General features: G+C 36.7%; 1 protein-coding gene across 4 annotated transcripts in view; it reads left to right on the top strand.

Moving 5' to 3' along the window:
* LOC100014247 (ropporin-1) overlaps positions 1-19,506 on the top strand; it is a 40,402-nt gene that overhangs the window by 20,144 nt on the left and 752 nt on the right. For all 4 annotated transcript variants that reach the window (XM_007493817.3, XM_007493816.3, XM_007493815.3 and 1 more), the window contains 2 exons: positions 2,518-2,635; positions 13,223-13,384. In XM_007493817.3, coding sequence (XP_007493879.1) covers positions 2,518-2,635; positions 13,223-13,384 — 280 coding nt within the window. The remainder of the gene's footprint in view (positions 1-2,517; positions 2,636-13,222; positions 13,385-19,506) is intronic.

The following is a 19,506-nucleotide window of genomic DNA, read 5'->3' as shown; positions in this document are numbered from 1 at the left end:
AGCAGGGACTAGAAATTCAGTAGTTGGGCAACATTCATTACCACAATCTTAATGGCTTTCAGATGTCGCCATCTTTAAAAATTACAGAAACAGTAACAAGATGAGTGTGGTGGGGGATTCTCTGAAGCCAGCTGCATATGGGTGTATATGTTGTGACATATGGGAGTAACTTCCAGATGCTAGGCTAGGAGGCTGTGTCCAAAGGCTCAGGCCACCACTGCTATTACATTTTCCTTCAGAAAAGTTCAGGCTACCTCTACCAGTTTCTACAAGTCAGTTCTTGAAGAGGGGAGGGGAGAGTAACACATGGATGGAAATGTCTCTTGAGCTTTATAGCTCTCTGTGTTGAGCACCTTCATTTAAAAGACTTTCATTTTCACCATGAATTCATTCTCCCTATCCACCAGCAATATCTAACAGCTTTACACCAGAAGAGAGTATTGGGAAGAATGTATTCATCACTAAATGCCAGGGGGGAATAGGAAAATTGATTGTGGGAGTAGCAAAGAATAGTCCAGTATATTCCTCTCATCCCAACCAGGCATTCTCTCTACTTCAGCTGCAACTCCTGTTTAGGTGGGGAAAAGAGAGACTTTTTGTTTTGTTTTGTTTGGGTTTTTAAAATTCATTTTGATCATTCTTAATCATGATTTGATCCTATATCACATACCCAAACAGCATGTAACCTAGTTTGGGCTTAGACAGCAAAATTGATTAGACTTGAGCCAGCCAAAGGCCATACCAAGAGCAGAACACTTTGAAGGCATCGGGATGGTGTGGAAAGAGCAGTGACTAGATTGGGAGGAACCAGAATCAAAACCTGACTCTCCTCCTAACCTGTGTAGCATTAGGAAATTCACTTAACCTCTCTAAGTCTCAATTTTTTCATCTTCAAATAAGGAGATTTATAGTTGATCTTTAAATTCTCCGATCCTATGAACACTCACTCAACTTCCTTCAGGGAGAGACCACTAGCGGTATCTCAGATAGCTTATCAGATACAATAGCTATTGTGGACATAGCTTCATAAAGAAGTCCTCTCTATTCTGAAATAAGTGCTTCTTAGACTCAGTTATGAGGCTGGATCTGGTAGTAAGTGTTTGGAGTATACTAGGAGGATTTTGTTTCCTGGAACATTTTGACTGTTTTTGATGCCTAATGAGAATATTTTTGTAGTGTTTCATTGTTGACAGATATGAGAAAATATTGTGGAAGGAAAGGTCCAGAGGCTATGAATGTCTTATTTTATTAGGTGATATGGAGGGACTGACAGGTGTGGGGTAGGGAGATAGCATAATTTGTGAGTGGGGGTTCCATTAGGTATAGGAGTATGAATATACTTGGAATGGGAGGAAGAATTGGGCAGTGCTGGTTAGGGGAAGAATGGTGCTCTAAAGGCACCTTTGAGGAGGTCTTGGGGTTAACCTAGGCCTTAGGGATTCTTTGGACCACTGCCTCAAAGTGCTCCAATAGGTTTAATGTTCCTGTGTTGGCATCAGGCTTCTCCAAATAAAATAAATTAGCCAATAATATTTTCTCAAGAGGTCTCATCTATCAATAACAAATACTATTTAGTTTTTCCAACCTAAATTGATAACTGAGGTCGGAACTTTTAGCTCCAGGAAACAAATTTTCCCTGGCATAATCAGAAAATATTTGTTATGTATTATATAGTAGCTTTATACTCTATTTTACCTGTGTTGTTGTTCTATAATAAATTGCATTCCTCCTATTGTCTCTTGACATTTACAGCAGAAATTGTTCCTCTGTTGTAGCCAGTTTGATTTGTACTATATCATATATTTTGGCTGCTTGAGATTTTCTGGAAATCATTGTGTACTTTAAATATGACAAAAGAGAATGGAACTTTATTGACATGTAAAAAGTGAAAAATGCTTTAGAAGTGATTAATTTTTACTTAAAGACCTGGGGTACTTTAGAAGACATACAAACAGAAAATATTTGCTAAAACATTTACAGTTCATTTGTTGCAAGCAAGCATTGCTTATTGTACATATACCACATGCACAGATAGAGGAAAGGGTACTTTCCTAAATGGGGCAGTACCCCTAGATGTCCAAAGGGTGTGTTCTATCCCTGTTTCAGTGCTTTTAGTGTCTTTATTTCAGGACTTTATTCCTTTCTTGTTTAGTCCTCAAGATTTTTTTGAGGGGTTGGGGTGGAGAATGGTTTTTCCTTCTCTCTATAGTATTACTTATCACAAAGAGTCAAATAATATAAATAAAAATAAGAGAGCAGAAGTTTTGGGCCCCTGGTTAACCAATAAGGAAATTTTCTGCAGGGAAAAATCCCTTCCAAATAACAAAAGTAAGTCTTAAGAAAAGTGGATAGGGCTGACTAAAATCACATCTATATGCACCAAGTGAGTTCTAAACCAACTCTGGCTCCATCCTTTTATCCTGAGAGCCAGCCAGCCTTTCTGTTTATTAAACTTAATAGGTTCCTAAAGTAATTATCAGTCACTGAAGTAAGGAATGCTTGTTTTTTTCACCATAGCTATTTTGGAGCCATGTCCCGAGGAGAGATTCCTCCAGTGAGAGAGCGATCTGAGCGAATCCCACTGTCTAACTGGGCTGAACTCACACCTGAACTGCTAAAGATCCTTCATTCTCGGGTAAGAGGTCCCTAGCACCATGGGAAGGAAAATTTACCAACTGTCTAAAAGCTGTGTGGGTCCAAGAACCTGGGCTAGTGAATCACAATTCTAAAAGCTGTGACCACGAGCTATGACTAAATCCTTCCGCTACAAATGGGAATGTTCAAAACAGAACTGATGGCATAGCAGTGCTATGGTCGGTCCTGTTCCAAGCTATTGGTATTCATGAATAAGGTGAAAGCAGGCTAGGCACTTTTGCATGATGTAAGTCATTGGGTTAGCTTGCCCAGCAGCTGATCTAACTATGGTTTCCCTCCTCCATATGCTTCCCTCTCCCTACCTCCCATTCCTGCAACAACAAAAACAGTGCAAACTATCTGCATATTTATTACTCCCCAGGTCTCTGAACACACACACATTATATCTTACAAAGCTATACTTCAGAGGAAATACAGGAAGCAAATTGGGGAAGCATGATGAAAATAAATTGAGTAAAGACAATGGGAGCAAAAACAAAAGAAAAAATCTCATTAGAATGTACTACAAACCACCTGGGCAGAAAGAGGAAAGAAAGAAATGAATTTAGGAAACAAATCACAAACCTGGCACAGAAAAGTGATAGGGTAGTAAGGAGAACCTTTCAATTATATAGACATCATCTGAAGCTCTTTCTGCCCCAAAGCAAAGCAGCTAATAAATTCTAGGTTTACAATAATAACAATTTCATCATTTAAAAGACAGAGGAACAAATAAAGGAAAATTATATTCCAGATCATATTAACACTATAAAGGTGGAACTAATTGAGGAGGTAAAAATGAAGAGAATCTTGGGAGAAAATGAGTTCCTTCTTTAAAAATTTTGATCAAGAAAAAAGCTAGGTAAAGTATGACAGTCACACCCTAGTTTAAAGAGAAATTTCAAAAAACTCAGAGAAAGGGTGAGCTGCAGTATCTCATGAAGCAAAACTTTAAAGGGGAAGTCAGTTCAGGAAGGTGGCAAGTTCTCAAGAATGAAATTTTGTGAAAACAAAGAAAAACAATTCTATTGATGAAAAGGGAAAGTTCTTTAAAGAGTCTGATGTGAATGCCCAAAGACAACTTCAGCCAAATTATACTTCTAAAAGGCAAACACAGAAGCCAGAATGAGGGCAAGTAACAGAATGTGGTCACAAATGCATACAAGAACAAGATCATTAATTTAGAACATAACTGTTCAAAATGAGCTAAGGTTAGCCAGGAAAAACTGAAGACAACAAAAAGGGGTGCTTTAAAAATAAACTATATATGGGATAGTTAGGTGTGTCATTAGATAGAGATCCAGGTCTCGAAGATATGGGGGGTCCTGGGTTCAAATCTGAAATCAGACACTTCTTAGCTGTTTGACCCTGGGCAAATCACTTAACGCCAATTGCCCAGCCCTTGTTGCTCTCCTGCCTTGGAACTGATAATTTAGGATCACTTCTTGGAAGATAAGGGTTTTTAAAAATAAATAAACTATATATGAGTGAAAAGAAAGGGAAAGATCTAGTAGTCCTGATCAGGATAGATAGGAATGTCAGCTCTTTGATTCCATGGTCTATTTATTTATGCCCTTGTATCTCCAGTACCTTGAAGATATATATGAATGTTTGTTGAATTGAATAGAATATTAGATGACAGACAGGATTATTCTACTCTTACTTTGTTTGTTTCCTGTAGAAAAAAGGGAAATTAGTTTTGGACTTGAATTAAGAGAGCAAAATGGCTAATGTGGAATAGGTAGCAAGGCAAAATTGTTCACCTTGAAGAGCCCAACTCACCAGACCCAGAAGAACAACAACTTGGAGTAGTTATTTGGAATAGTGGGTATTTTATTTCAAACCACAGTTGATGGTTTTAGAAAAATCATGGCAAATAGGACTGGAGTCACAGACCTAGAGAAAGGCAAATCCTATCTCACTTTCCTAAAACTTCCCTAAAGGGAAGAGAGGGTAGGCTATAAAATCAATGAACTTGAATCTGATTTCTTGCAAAATTCTTGGTCATGATAAAGAAATGGCTAGTGAATACTTAGAAAAGGGAGCAGTGATTGCAATGAACTAATTTGAGAAGATTACTAGAGTAACTGGAAATTCTTCATAGATTTTAGCAAAAATATTGACAAATTCTTTTATATTCTTTTTAACAAAATGGTGAGATGATGACTAGTCAGTTGTTCAGTTAGAAGGATTCAGAACCTGATTATGTTGTTGGATCTAAGGACTATTCATTTGATATCAGTTCAGAAGGCAGTCTGAAGTTGAGTGCCCCAGGGATCTGGCTTTGTTTAGCCTTATGCTGTTGAACTTTTTATCTATGCCTTCCATAAAGCCACAATATCCTTATCAAATATGCAAATGATACAAAACTAAAAGAAATAGCTAACACACCAGATGTCAGACAGGATCTGAAAAGATCTCAACAGGCTAACAGTGATGGGCAAAACTTTTAGTGATGGAGTGTGCCAGGTTCCCCTACCCCACCCTCTAGACAGAGTACCCTGCCCCTCCCACCCACTAAGTACCTGGGGTGCCCTGCCCCCCTCCTTACCCCACACAGGGGAGAAAGTGCTCCCATTGGGCTGCTGGGCAGAAGAGCAGGTTGAGTAAGGAATGTACTCAGAGAGTATAGAGTGGGGAAGGGGAATGACCCAAGTTCTCTGCTCCCCTACAGCTCTGCTGCCTGTGAGCTGCTCACCTCACAGGTGGGGGGAGAAGAGCAGCTCTGCCCAAGTCCAAAAGTCTTTCAAGTAACAAACTCCGGGCAGGGGAAGGGTGGCTGTGTGCTGTGACATTTAAAGTAGTGTTTGGCATAAACTGTTATATTTAAAAGAGTGGTTGTCTTAAATTGTGACCGCGCAAATATCATTTCAAGACAGTGTCTTGAGTTAAATCAAATATAAAGTGGTCGCCAGGAAAAAATTCCCAAATATGAAATACACCCAAGTCAGCTGGGTTTTTATGGAGATTTTAATTAATACAAATAAGGAATTAATGAAAGAGAGAGAGTAAGAGGAAAACAATGAGAAAAGGGGCTAGGCCAGCCTAGGCCACCCTAGGTCTAAGCCTTAAGAGAGAGATCAGTCAGTCTTTTATCAACTCACCACAAGATTTGTCCCAAGCAAGATTCTAGTGTTCAGAGAGACCCACCAGTTCAGCTTCGGCAAGCTGAACTAAGTTCAGCCACCAAGCCCTTTAAGGCAGCTCTGGCAAGCTGAATCTCCAGAGACCTCTTTTGAGCTCCCTTTAAAGAGAATTTTCTCCTATGTCACCTGCCCTAAGTTCTCACATCTACCAATCACAGTAGACTTTTCCAAAGGACAGACCATTCTTAATTCACACCTGAGTAGACTAAACTTTTGAGTAATTCACACCTGAGTAGACTAAACTTTTCTGGGAAGACTAAAACTTCTGAGTAAGTTCACACCTCTTTACCCCTTGCAAGTTTGCAAGTTGTCTGACCTTCATAGCTACTTAGCACCTTTTTGTATTAGATCTAAAAATAGACTTAGCTTAAGGGATTTTGCCTCACTATAAGTATGAGTTAAGTACTTTTCATTGTTCAGTAAGGAGTTTACAATTTTATCTTCCCCTAAAGTATGCTTAAGTATGGGTGAAGTAGAGTTCTCACATTCCTGATCAAGTACCTTCATTGTTTAAATGGGGAATGGTCTTAACCAAATCTTATGAAGTAGGGTCTGAGAATTTTTAAGATTCACAGTGCCCACAGAGGACACTCTATGTGCCATCTTTGGCAACTGTGCCATAGGTTCACCATCACTGGGCTAGAAAATAGGACTGAATTTAAACTGATGAACTTTAATGGTGATAAAGTCTTACACTCAAGTTCAGAAAATATATTTCACAAGTAAAAGATGGAGGTCATAGTAAGATAGCAATCCATACAAAAAGAGATCAAGGGATTTTAGTAGACTGCAAGCTCAGTATGCATGAACAAAGGGATAGGATAACCAGAAAATGGTCATGTGATCTTAGGCTGCATTGAGAGATCTGCTGTTTGTGTCCAAGGCCTGCTTTGTCTTGAGTAGCCCTCATGTGGAATAGCATGTTCAGCTCTTTATATCTTGTTTTAGAAAAGATATTAATAAAGACATTTGGATACTGACTGTCCATAGGATGAAGAAATGTCAAAAAGCATTTCTCAGGTGTTTATAATATGTAAGACACTGTTTTAAGCACTTGCAAAGGCAAAAATAGCCTCTTCCCTCAAAGAGTTTATAATCTAATGGCAGCAAAAATCTGCAAATGTCCATGTAGAAACAAGATACATACAGGGACAAGTAGAGATAATCTCAGAAGGGAGACACTAGCATTAAGGGGAACCAGCTATAGCTTCTTGCAAAAGATAGGATTTTCACTGAAATTTCAAGGAAATCAAGAAAGCCAGTAGGATGGGGACAGCTGGGTAGTTCAGTGGATTGAGAGCCAGGCCTAGAGATGGGAGGTCCAAGGTTCAAATTGAGCCTCAGACACTTCCCAGCTGTGTGACTCTGGGCAAGTCACTTAACCCCCCATTGCCTACCCTTACCACTCTTCTGCTTTGGAACTAATCCACAGTATTGATTGATTCCAAGATGGAAGGTAAGGGTTTAAAAGAAAAAGAAAAAGAATGAATGCCAGGAGGCAAAAATGAGAAAAGAAATGTTCAGTGAAAATGCCTAGAGTTATGAGATGAATTATCTTACAAGAGAAACAGGAAGGCCAGTGTCACTGGATTACTAAGTACAATAAATACAGTGAGGTGAGAAAAAATAAAAATAGACTAGATTATAAAGGGTTATAAAAGCCAAACTGGATTTTATATTTGATCCTAGAAATAGCATGAGATCACTGAAGTTTAATGAATAGGAGGTGAGTGATAGAATCAGACCTGAGCTTTAGAAAGATCACTTTGACAGTTAAGGCAAAGGAACTATAGCAGAGAAAAGCTTGGGGCAGGATAGGCTTTTTCAGATATTCAAATATGAGGTGATGAGGGACTACTTCAGGGTATAAGGAGTGTTAGAGTAGAAAAGGGGGAAAATACAAGAGATGTTGTGAAAGAATTGACAAGACTTGAAAGAAACCAGGAAAGTCAAGAGAGGGAGATAAGAAGATACAGCATTTCCTGTATGGGAGCAGCCACTGAAAATGCTTAAAGTTAGGAGATGGAATGTCTTGTTCAAGAGCCAGTGCCATTGCATCACAGAATATATGGGGTGGAGGAGGGGAAGAGGTAATAAGGTATGAGACTGGAAAGATCTGGAGAACAGATTAGAAAGAGATTTTGAATATTAGAGAATTGTATTTGTTATCTGCCTAGAGGCAATAGGTAGCTACTAGAGTTTATGGGGTTTCCTTGCACTGTCAAACCTAAACCTGAAGAAGATCATTCTGCCACCTGAGTGAAGGATGGGCTAGAGGAAGGAAACACTTATGGGCGGAAAGAGCATCCAGCAGCCTATTTTGATTCTAGACATGATGTAGGTATGATGTGATGAGATTCAACATCAAGAATGGCAAAAGTAACAAAAAGGGAGGGAGTGGAATGGGAAGCTTATTAAGGGTGGGGATCAGGGGGACTGATTAAAAGCAAACCACTGGTTTAAAAGGATATAGCAAAAGAAGAAAGGACAGAACTAGGAGAGGATATCAAAATGCTGGGGAATACACAAGTGGCAATCACAATTTTTAATGTGAATGGGATGAACTTACCCATAAAACAAAAACAAATAGGGGAGTGGATTAGAAATCAAAATCCTACCATATGTTTTCTGCAAGAAACACTTGAGGTGGGTAGGCACTCACAAGGTTAGAATTAAAGGTTTTAGCAAAACCTATTGGGCCTCAACTGATAGAAAGAAGGCAAGAGTTGTAATCATGATATCTGACAAAGCCAAAGTAAAAATAGATCTGATTAAAAGGGATAGGGAAGGTAACTACATCCTGATAAAAGGCAGTATATAGACAATGAGGAAATATCAGTAATCAACATGTATGCACCAAATGGTATAGCATCCAAATTTCTAAAGAAGAAGAAAATAGTGGAGTTGAAGGAGGAAACAGATAGTAAAATTATACTAGTGGGAGACCTGAATGTACCACTATCAAATTTAGATAAATCAAATAAAAAAACAAATAAGAGGTAATAGATGTGAGTGAAATCTTAGAAAAATTAGAGTTAATAGATATATGGAGAAAAATAAATAGGGACAAAAAGGAATACACCTTTTCAGCAGCACATGGTACATTCACAAAGATTGGCCATATACTAGGGCATAAAAACATGGCAAACAGATGCAGAAAAGCAGAAATAATAAATGCAACCTTTTCAGATGATAACACAATAAAAATAATAATCAGTAAGGGTACATGGAGAGGCAAATCAAAAATTAAATTGAAATTAAATAATATGATTCTCCAAAATCGGTTAGTTAGAGAACAAATCATAGAAACAATTAATAATTTATTTGAAGAAAATGACAATGATGAGACATCCTTTCAAAATCTATGGGATGCAGCCAAAGCAGTACTCGAGAAAATTTATAGCCTTGAGTTCATATATAAACAAATTAAGAAGGGCAGAGGTCAATTAATTGGACATGCAAACCAAAAAACTTGAAAGCAAACAAATCAAAAATCCCCAGATGAAAACTAAATTAGAGATCCAAAAAATTAAGGGAGAAATTAATAAAATTTAAAGTTAAAGAACTATTGAAATAATAAATAAGATTAGAAGCTGGTATTTTGAACAAATAAATGAAATAAGCAAAGTACTGGTCAATTTAATAAAAAAAAAAAGGAAAGAAGAAAACCAAATTAACAGTATCATAGATGAAAAGAGAGACCTCACCTCCAATGAAGAGGAAATTAAAGCAATCATTAAAAACTATTTTGCACAATTATATGGCAACAAATATGGCAATCTAGGTGATATGGATAAATATTTACAAAAATATAAATTGCCTAGATTAACAGAAGAAGAAATAGAATTCTTAAATAATCCCATATCAGAAAAAGAAATTGAACAAGCCATCAAAGAACTCCCTAAGAAAAAATCACCAGGGCCTGATGGATTCACAAGTGAAATTTATCAAACAGTCAAAGAACAACTAATCCCAATATTATACAAACTATTTGACATAATAAGCAAAGAGGGAGCTCTACCAAATTCCTTTTATGACACAAATATGGTACTGATTCCAAAGCCAGGCAGGTCAAAAACAGAGAAAGAAAACTATAGACCAATCTCCTTAATGAACATAGATGCAAAAATCTTAAATAGAATACTAGCAAAAAGACTCCAGCAAGTCATCACGAAGGTTATTCATTATGATCAGGTGGGATTTATACTAGGAATGCAAGGATGGTTCAATATCAGGAAAAACATCCACATAATTGACTGTATCAACAAGCAAACCAACAAAAATCACATGATTATCTCAATAGATCCAGAAAAGGCCTTTGACAAAATACAACAATCATTCCTATTGAAAATACTAGAAAGTATAAGAATAGAAGGGCCTTTCCTAAAAATAATAAACAGTATTTATCTAAAACCATCAGCAAACATCATTTGCAATGGGGATAAACTAGAAGCCTTCCCAATAAGATCAGGAGTGAAACAAGGATGCCAACATTATCCACCTCTATTATTCAACATTGTACTAGAAACACTAGCAGTAGCAATTAGAGAAGAAAAAGAAATTGAAGGTATTAAAATTGGCAATGAGGAGACCAAGCTATCACTCTTTGCAGATGATATGATGGTCTACTTAAAGAATCCTAGAGAATCAACAAAAAAGCTAGTGGAAATAATCAACTACTTTAGCAAAGTTGCAGGATACAAAATAAACCCACATAAGTCATCAGCATTTTTATATATCTCCAACACATCTGAGCAGCAAGAATTAGAAAGAGAAATTCCATTTAAAATTACCCTAGACAATATAAAATACTTGGGAATCTATCTGCTGAAACAAATATAGGAACTATATGAACACAACTATAAAACACTTTCTACACCCTTAAAACTAGATCTAAAAAACTAGATGCTGGCTTTGTACCCCAAAGAGATAATAAGGAAAAAGACATGTACAAAAATATTCATAGCTGCGCTCTTTGTGGTGGCCAAAAATTGGAAAATGAGGGGATGCCCTTCCATTGGGGAATGGCTGAACAAATTGTGGTCTATGTTGGTGATGGAATACTATTATGCTCAAAGGAATAATAATGTGGAGGAATTCCATGGGAACTGGAACAACCTCCAGGAATTGATGCAGACTGAAAGGAGCAGAACCAAGAGAACATTATACACAGAGACTGACACACTGTGGTACAATGGAATGCAATGGACTTCTCCATTAGTGGCAATGCAGTGATCCTGAATAACCCAGAGGGATCTATAAGAACAAACACTATCCACATTCAGAGGGAAAACTGTGGGAGTAGAAACACAGAAGAAAAACAACTGCTTGATTACATGAGTCGAGGGGGATATGATTGGGGATATAGACACTAAAGGAACATCCTAGTGCAAACATCAACAACATGGAAATAAATTCTGATCAAGGACACATGTGATACCCAGTGGAACTGCGCGTGGGCTATGGTAAGGGAGGCGGGTGGGAGGGAGGGATAGAATATGATTCTTGTAACTGAGGAATAATGTTCTAAATTAACTAAATAAAAAAATTTTTTTTAAAGAATGGCAAAAGTGTCAGAGGAGAGAAGTGAGAGTATAAGAAAGATGCTATCAAGATAAACTCAACTGGTCTTAGCAATGAACTAAGTAGCATTAGGGGGAAGTTGAGAAAAGAGTGAGAAATTGAAGATAACACCTAAGTTTCTTACCTGGGAGACTGAGAGGTAATAGTGCCCTCAACAGTAATAGGGAAGTGTTTTTTGTTTTTTGGTAAAGATGAAGTTATCCAGTTCAAGATATATAATTATCAATTTGGTTATCTGGTCTCCCAGTCCATAGTAGGAGGTAAAACAGGGAAGGTGGTCCTATTTTTAAAAAGTACAATAAAGGGAGATTAAAAAGGACAAATAGAACTGTTCATTCACAATACAAATGTTTATAATCCCAGTCCTTGAGAATCATCAATAAGTAAAATGTTATATAAGTTCTGTTTAAAAAGATAAGTAAGGGAGACAGCTGGGGTAGTTCAGTGGATTGAGAGCCAGGCCTAGAGACAGGAGGTCCTAGGTTCAAATCTGGCCTCAGACACTTCCCAGCTGTGTGACCCTGGGTAAGTCACATAACCCCCATTGCCTGACCCTTACCACTCTTGAAACCACTACATGGTATTGATTCCAAGATTTGGAATGTAAGGGTTTAAAAAAAAAAAGAAAAGTGGGTAATTATAGGAACCGCCTGCTGTTCCTATATAATTTACTCATGGGTGGTGACCTGAGGAGAATGGAGACTAGAGGAAAATGGATGAATAGATAATGCAGTTAGAGGGAGAGACACAGGAATAAAGACTCAGAGACAACAAGTTAAAACATGTGGGGAGTCGCGAGTTCCATTAATACCTCTCTAGAAGAAGATAAGCAGAGAAATTAGAAGTAGGAGAAACAAGATTAGAAAGAGATGGCTTTGTTCAACATCCATACCATTTAAATGAGATCATAATGTATGACAACTTAGATCCCTTTGGCTAAGTATGTCACACTGTCTTCATTTAAGAATACAATTTTATGTGGTATAACAATTGTCTAGAAGTATTATCTTCTTTACTAACAGACCACAACAGAGCCTCAGCTTCCAAAAGGTCCCACTATAATATATGAAGCTACCTCTCCTGAATTCTTAGTAGCCTTGCAGATTCACCCACTAACCCTCAGCAAATACCAAAAAAAAAAAAACCTGACCTAGAAATCAAACAGAAAAAGGTCCCAATAAACCTATGTTGGGAAAATAGCCCACCTGCCTACAAGTGAGAAAACATCCCCACTCTGTTTTTTCATGTTAACCTGCTACACAAAGGTACATACACAGAAATGGTTCAGTAAAGGATACCCCAGTTTTCCCCAGGGGGTGCTAGCATCCATGAGTTGATATTTTGACAGGATTTCAAATAGCTTTCAGATTGTTTTACAGGCCTCTTTCCTTTGCCCTGAGCTTTGAAACCCAATTGAAATATCTATGATGAATAAGCTTCTCCATGACTATTCACCCCCAAGAGGGGTCTCCCAGTCCTCCTCCCATGAAGTCCAAGACTTCATATCCTTTTAGGAAGTTCTTGCTGCCAAGTCCATCTCCCTTCTGTAGTCTGAGAGGTAGAAAAGCTTCAAAACATTTTCTAATCATGTCTAGACACCATTATTAAGTCATCACCCAGCTTTCTCTTCACCAAGCTACAGCAAAGTCCAGTAAGGTATTCTCTTCCTTCTTTCCTGATATACAGAGGCCCAGACTACCACCCCTGAATCCTCAAATTGATGAAAGGCAGGTAGACAGCTTGGGGGGAAGGTGGGGAAGGTGGGAGGGGGGTATAGGAGTGAGGCACAGCATCTCTAAGTCACTGGACCTTAGACTTGGAAACCTACCTCGTTCTCTGTATGTTATTCTTCCCCACAGGTGGCCGGAAGGCTGATTATACATGCTGATGAACTGGCCCAGATGTGGAAGGTGCTGAGTCTCCCAACAGATCTATTTAACAGTGTGATGAATGTCGGACGCTTCACTGAAGAGATTGAATGGCTCAAGTTTTTAGCTCTGGCTTGCAGTTCTCTTGGAGTTGTAAGTTACCTTTCTCCTTTTATTTGTTGGAAAGGGTGGGAACTTCCTCTCTAGGTGATGCCAGGAAGGTTTAGAGGGAAGGGAATAAGTAAAAGAAGACAAAGGAGGCTTGAGGCTTAATATTTTCTGTATATCCTATCAGTTCCTGATCTTCCAACTAGAGGCTGCTGTTGCAATAAATTCTGATTTGTCCAGGTACTAGACCTCCTATTTCTAGCTTGTTTCTGTGCTCAGCTCAACCAGAAGGGGAAAAAGAGAAGAAGAAACTTGATCTAGGCCACCATTATGAAAATTTAAAGTGGTCATCCAAGACTGAACTATTGTCTATTGGTGGTACCTTAAAACCAAGCACAGTTCCAATGAGGGACTTGACATTAGGAAGACCTAGGTTCAAATCTTGCTATGGATACTTAATAGCTACATAACTTAGGCAAGTCACTATTTCTCTCTGCCTCAGTTTCTTCATATGAAAAGAGAGAACTGATTTTGATGCTTTCTGTGGCTTCCTCCAACTCCAAAACAATGATCCTATGATTATTATGATTGGAATAGGAACTCTTATGTTCCTGTGTCATGAAATGAATGAATTTTAAAAAGTATTTGAGTGCTTACCATATGCTAGAACTGAGTCTTCTCAACAGAGCCTTTGGTACCAGGTTGTCTCAACAGTCAATGATTATGATTGGCACTATAGGAATAAAAATGGTGTGTTCATTGGTGATTCATATTATAAGTAATTATTTACGAAATCCTACACTAAATTCTTATAGCACATATTATTCCCGGTTAGTTCTTTGGAAGATAAGATGTAACATATCATTCCAAGCCACACCAAGGAAGAAAGGTGGAGGAGGAACAGGGATAAACTTTTCCCTGAATTCCCACTTCAGTGTTTTCTTTACTCATTCACTCCTACCTTAGCCAAAGGGAAATACCATGAAGAGAGATAAAGGGGGATCAGGTACAAAGTGCCTACTGTGAGCAAAGCACATAATATTTATAAACATTTATTTCATTCATTATGCAGCCGAGCCAGTGTGCTTGCAAATGATACTTAAGGTTACTATTTCTTTCTAGCAGCTTGATATAGTACTTCTCCCTCAACCCCCTTTTGACTTGGAAGTTCTGGATTTTGGTTGATATTCCTAGGAATTTTCATGTCAGTTTCCTTTGAGGCAGCTAGATAATGTAGTAAAGTGTTGGATTAGTAGTCAAGAAATGAATTCAAATCTGGCTTCACTAGCTATATTACCATAGGTAAGTCACTTAGCTGCTGTCTGCTTCAGTTTCCTTATCTATAAAATAGAGATAGATAGAGGTAGAGATAGAGGTAGATATCATCTACCTACTAGGATTGTCATGAGAATAAAATGAGGTAATTTTTGTAAAGTACTGTGTCAGCCTTTAAACACTATAAAAATGTTTGTTGTTATTATTAGGAGGTAAGCAATAGATTCTATTTTCATTTTGTCTTCTTATTTGAAGAGGTACAGGTAGTTTTCTTTCATGAGTTCTTGTAAAATGATATCCAGGCTTTTAAAATTTTTGGGGTGGTGGTAGCAGTAGTGTTTTTAGATTTGAGGAAGCCCAGTGATTATTTTCCCTTAATCTGTTTTCTAGATCATTCATTTTTAAATATGTGATAGTCTGGGGTTTTTTTTCAGTCTTTTGTGCTAACCCCTTTGGTCTCATTAATTCATAAACAACATTTTTATGTGATTCATTCTAATTTTCAGGAAATCTATTACTTGAATAACATTTTGTACATCTAGTGCCTTGCTGTTCATTCTCATCCCAAGTCTCCTTCTCCATAGCTCTCATTTCTTTTCATTTCTTTCCTCTATTTCTCTAATGTCATTTATAATACCATTTTAGCACATATATAATTTCTTCTAAAAGCTCTGATTGGTCTTTTGAGTGAATAGGGTTTTTTAGATGCATTATTTGTTGGTGTTTGAGGATTTCTCTCTTTTTTGGAGGTTTGTGCCTATCATATCATTTGGACTTATAATAGCTCTTTATCTTCTGTTTATTTAGTTCTTCTTCCAAGGATCTGCTTAGGGCCATCTATTTTTTACTAGCCTAATAGGAAAGCTATTTGAGAGTTGAATCTGTGACCCTGGTTCTTTGAGAGACCCCAGTGTACAACTTTCTTGGGCTGGAGACTGAGTCTACAATCTGCCCTGGGAGATTATATCACATACCGTTTTTTTGGGGAGTGAGTATAAATTGTATTTTATACACACACACTCTAATGTATTTTATATTGATGAGCTTCAATACAAGAAGTCTTCTATTCATCATTAATTTTAACATTTATTGCACACCTATCATGTATAAGACATTGTACTAGACCTTGCACATTTTAAAAAATCTTACAATATTTGATTTTTCCAATTACATGTATAAAAATTTTTAATCATTAGTATTCTAAAATTTTGAGTTCCAAATTCTCTTCCTCCCTCCCTCTCTTCTCCTCAAGATGGCAAGCAATCTTGGGGGCAGCTGGGTAGCTCAGGGGATTGAGATACAGGCCTTAGAGACAGAAGGTCCTAGGTTCAAATCTGACCTCAGACACTTCCCAGCTGTGTGATCCTGGGCAAGTCACTTAACCCCCATTGCCTAGCTCTTACCACTCTTCTGCATTGGAATCAGTATTGATTCCAAGACAGAAGGTAAGGGTTTACAAAAAAAAGTTGGCAAGCAATCTGATAAAGGTCATATATTTGATATCATGCAAAACATATTTACACATTGGTTATGTTGTGGAAGAAGATACATATTTTTTTTAACTCACAAAGAAAATAGTTAAAAATAGTATGTTTCAATCTGCATTCAGACTCCATCAGTCCTTTTCTGGATGTGAATAACATTTTTTATCAGAAGTCCTTTGGAATTATCGTGGATCACTGTATTGCTGAGAATAGCTAAGTCATCCACAGTTGAACATCACATGATATTGTTGTTACTGTGTACAATATTTTCTTGGTTCTGCTTACTTCACTTTGCATCAGTTCATATAAGTCTTTCTAGGTTTTTCTGAAACCATCATGATGCTCATAATTTTTTATTGCACAATAACATTCTATAATAACCATTAACCACAACTTGTTTAGCCATCCCCAATTAATGGCCATCCTCTTAGTTTCCAATTCTTTGCTACCACAAAAAGAGCTGTTATAAATATTTTTGTATGAATTCCTCTTTCTCCCCATCTTTTTTTTTTTTAATCTCTTTGGCATACAGACCTAGTAGTAGTATTGCTGGATTAAAGAGCATGCACAGTTTTAGAGTCCTGTGAGCCTAGTTTCAAATTGCACTTCAGAATGGTTGGATCAGTTCACAACCCCACCAATAGTAGACTTTGCACATTTAAAGGAATCACTTGAATGATGAAAATGAAGCTTAGTGAAATAATGGAAGGAATGACTTTTGAGGACAGCTAGAAGAGTGAAGCAACTGGACAAAAGCAAGAGATTAATTAAGTCTGTTTGAAAGAACCCCCAAAAAGCAACTAGTGAGATGTTTAAGAAAATGATGTAGTTGAGGTTACCTAACATCCAATCAGATAGAATCACACCTGCCATCATCTTAATCTATCCTGCCTGCAACTCTATATCTTCCTCTTCTTTTGCCCTGTCTGCTCTCCCACTAAGATTTCATTCAGTTTCATACTCACCTATATAAAAGAACTTACATCATTTCAGAAGCCTGGGAAGGGAAATGATGCCAATCTTCTAGATAATTTTAACATTTTATCAGCTTTTTATTTTCATTTAACCTGTTATCCAGCTAATCACTCAGTATGGATACAATTTTGCTTATCCCTAGATGAGGGAAATGTGTTAATCTGCACATCTGCTTTAATAAGTATACCACCACCTTACAGTATATATTAACCATTTTGCTAAACCTGGGTGAGTCATACTTTGGACACATTTTCTTTTAACATTTCTTCCCCTTATCCCATTGTTTCACAACTCTTGCTTTAGTAATAGTTCTCATTTGCAAAATTCTGAGACTATTCATAAATCAAGCTCTAGATTTTTTCTGAAAAGATAAAAATACAGTAATAGTCCCAACTCTGTACAGACTTAAATTTTTTTCTCTAATAAAAAAGTTTTTTAAAAAATCAAACTGAAGAAGAAAAAAAGTTTTACTCTAACATAACAACTTTTCACTTAACCATTTATGGAAATTTAACCATTCATTCTGGCAAAATCATTTTCTATTAGGTTTTTACTCCCAGGTATACAACCTGGTGCAGCATCTCATTGGGCAGCATTTATATATATATATAAATATAGTTTATATTTATTTTTTTATTTTTTATTTTATTTTTTATATTTATATTTTATAATTTTATATTTATATTTAATAAATAATTATAATTTAAAAATAAATAATATAAAAATAAAAATAATAAAATAAATAAATAAATAAAAGTTTATATTTAGTAAAAATACTGAAGAAATAATTGGTTATAAATGATACTACTAAATTAGTGCATAGTACCTCTAATGAATTGTGTCCTAATTTTTAGCATTATTTAAGGGTTAGCTATTATCCCCTGGAAAAGTAACCCTTCATCTTTCTGTCATAGATGACTCAATAATCATACTGGCTCGGCTGTATAATGAATGAAATTATATTTATAAATATTATGTGCTTTGCTCACAGTAGATACTTTGTACTTGATCCCTTTAGCTCTCTTCATGGCATTTTCCTTTGGCTAAGGTAGGAGAGTAATGAGTAAGAAAGCACTGAAGTGGGAATTCAAGGAAAAGTTCCTCCCTGTTCCTCCCTATGGCAAATAAGATCCTTTAATAGATCAGTAATCTTACAAATGTGTATATAATTGGCAAATCCACATTTGCCTTCTCATTCTATGATTACTGTCTACATCCTTCTGTAAATCTTCCAGAGACCTACCTAAGTCATCTGAGTCTTTTTTATTTTTATTTATTTATTTTTTAAACCCTTACCTCTGTCTTGGAGTCAATACTGTGTATTGGCTCCAAGGCAGAAGAGTGGTAAGGGCTAGGCAATGGGGGTCAAGTGACCTGCCCAGGGTCACACAGCTGGGAAGTGTCTGAGGCTAGATTTGAACCTAGGACCTCCCATCTCTAGGCCTACCTCTCAATCCACTGAGCTACCTAGTTGCCCCCTGAGTCTTTTTAAAAATCTGCTGCATTCCATTTAGTACTTAATCTGTTACTCTCATCATAAAATACACCCACCTTTTCTGGTCACAGGTTGCCTTGTTGTTGGTTTTTATACCACTTTTTGCCAAAAAAAAAAAAAATCATTGATAATGTGTTACAATCTTCTTAAACCTACCATGTCTCTTCATTTTCCTTTAGATCATCCACAACTTCAGTTCTCCTGAAATTCTGATATTCCCACATTCAGCCATATAGCATGATCAGAATATTGGTGTTTTTTTAAAGTGATTTTTGTGTGAGGGATCAGCTTGGAATCAATGTGTAATTTTTCAAATGCAATCTAGCCCATTCTCCTATTCAGTTTTGAAATCAGTTCATTGTAATACTTGTCCAAGTCTGAAGTACAAATGGACTATTTATTTCAATGGGCTGCCTCTCCAATTGTTTTGTGATTGAATCTTGGTAACACAGAAGGGTATTACCCTTTTCTTGTACAACTGGTACACAACTTGATTTAGCAATAGTATCTAGGGTTTGCTTTTAAAATATATGAAATATAATTATAATACAATTTAATTATAATTTGTAATTATAAACTACATTTTCAGAATGCCAATAAAGGAGTATGTTATAGTTATTAAATGTGAAAATGGAATGAAACTATTTCATATCAGGATTATAATCTCTCTAGAATAGGCATTCCTAACCTGGGATCTGTGTACTTAAAATTTTTTTGATTAATATTATTTCAATATAATTGGTTTCCTTTGTGATCCTATGTATTTGATTTATTCATTTAAAAAACTTTATTCTGAGAAAAGGTCCATAGGTTTCACCAGACTGCCAAAAGGGGTACATGACACAAAAAAAGGTTAAGAACTCATGCTCAAGTTTATGATTTCATTCCCATACCATTTGAATACAAGTGATACTATTTGTTATTACCTTTCTTATGTC

The sequence above is a fragment of the Monodelphis domestica genome, chromosome 4 (genome assembly GCF_027887165.1).
Source record: "Monodelphis domestica isolate mMonDom1 chromosome 4, mMonDom1.pri, whole genome shotgun sequence".
Taxonomy (NCBI): Eukaryota; Metazoa; Chordata; class Mammalia; order Didelphimorphia; family Didelphidae; genus Monodelphis; species Monodelphis domestica.
This window is presented reverse-complemented; position numbering and strand designations above follow the sequence as displayed.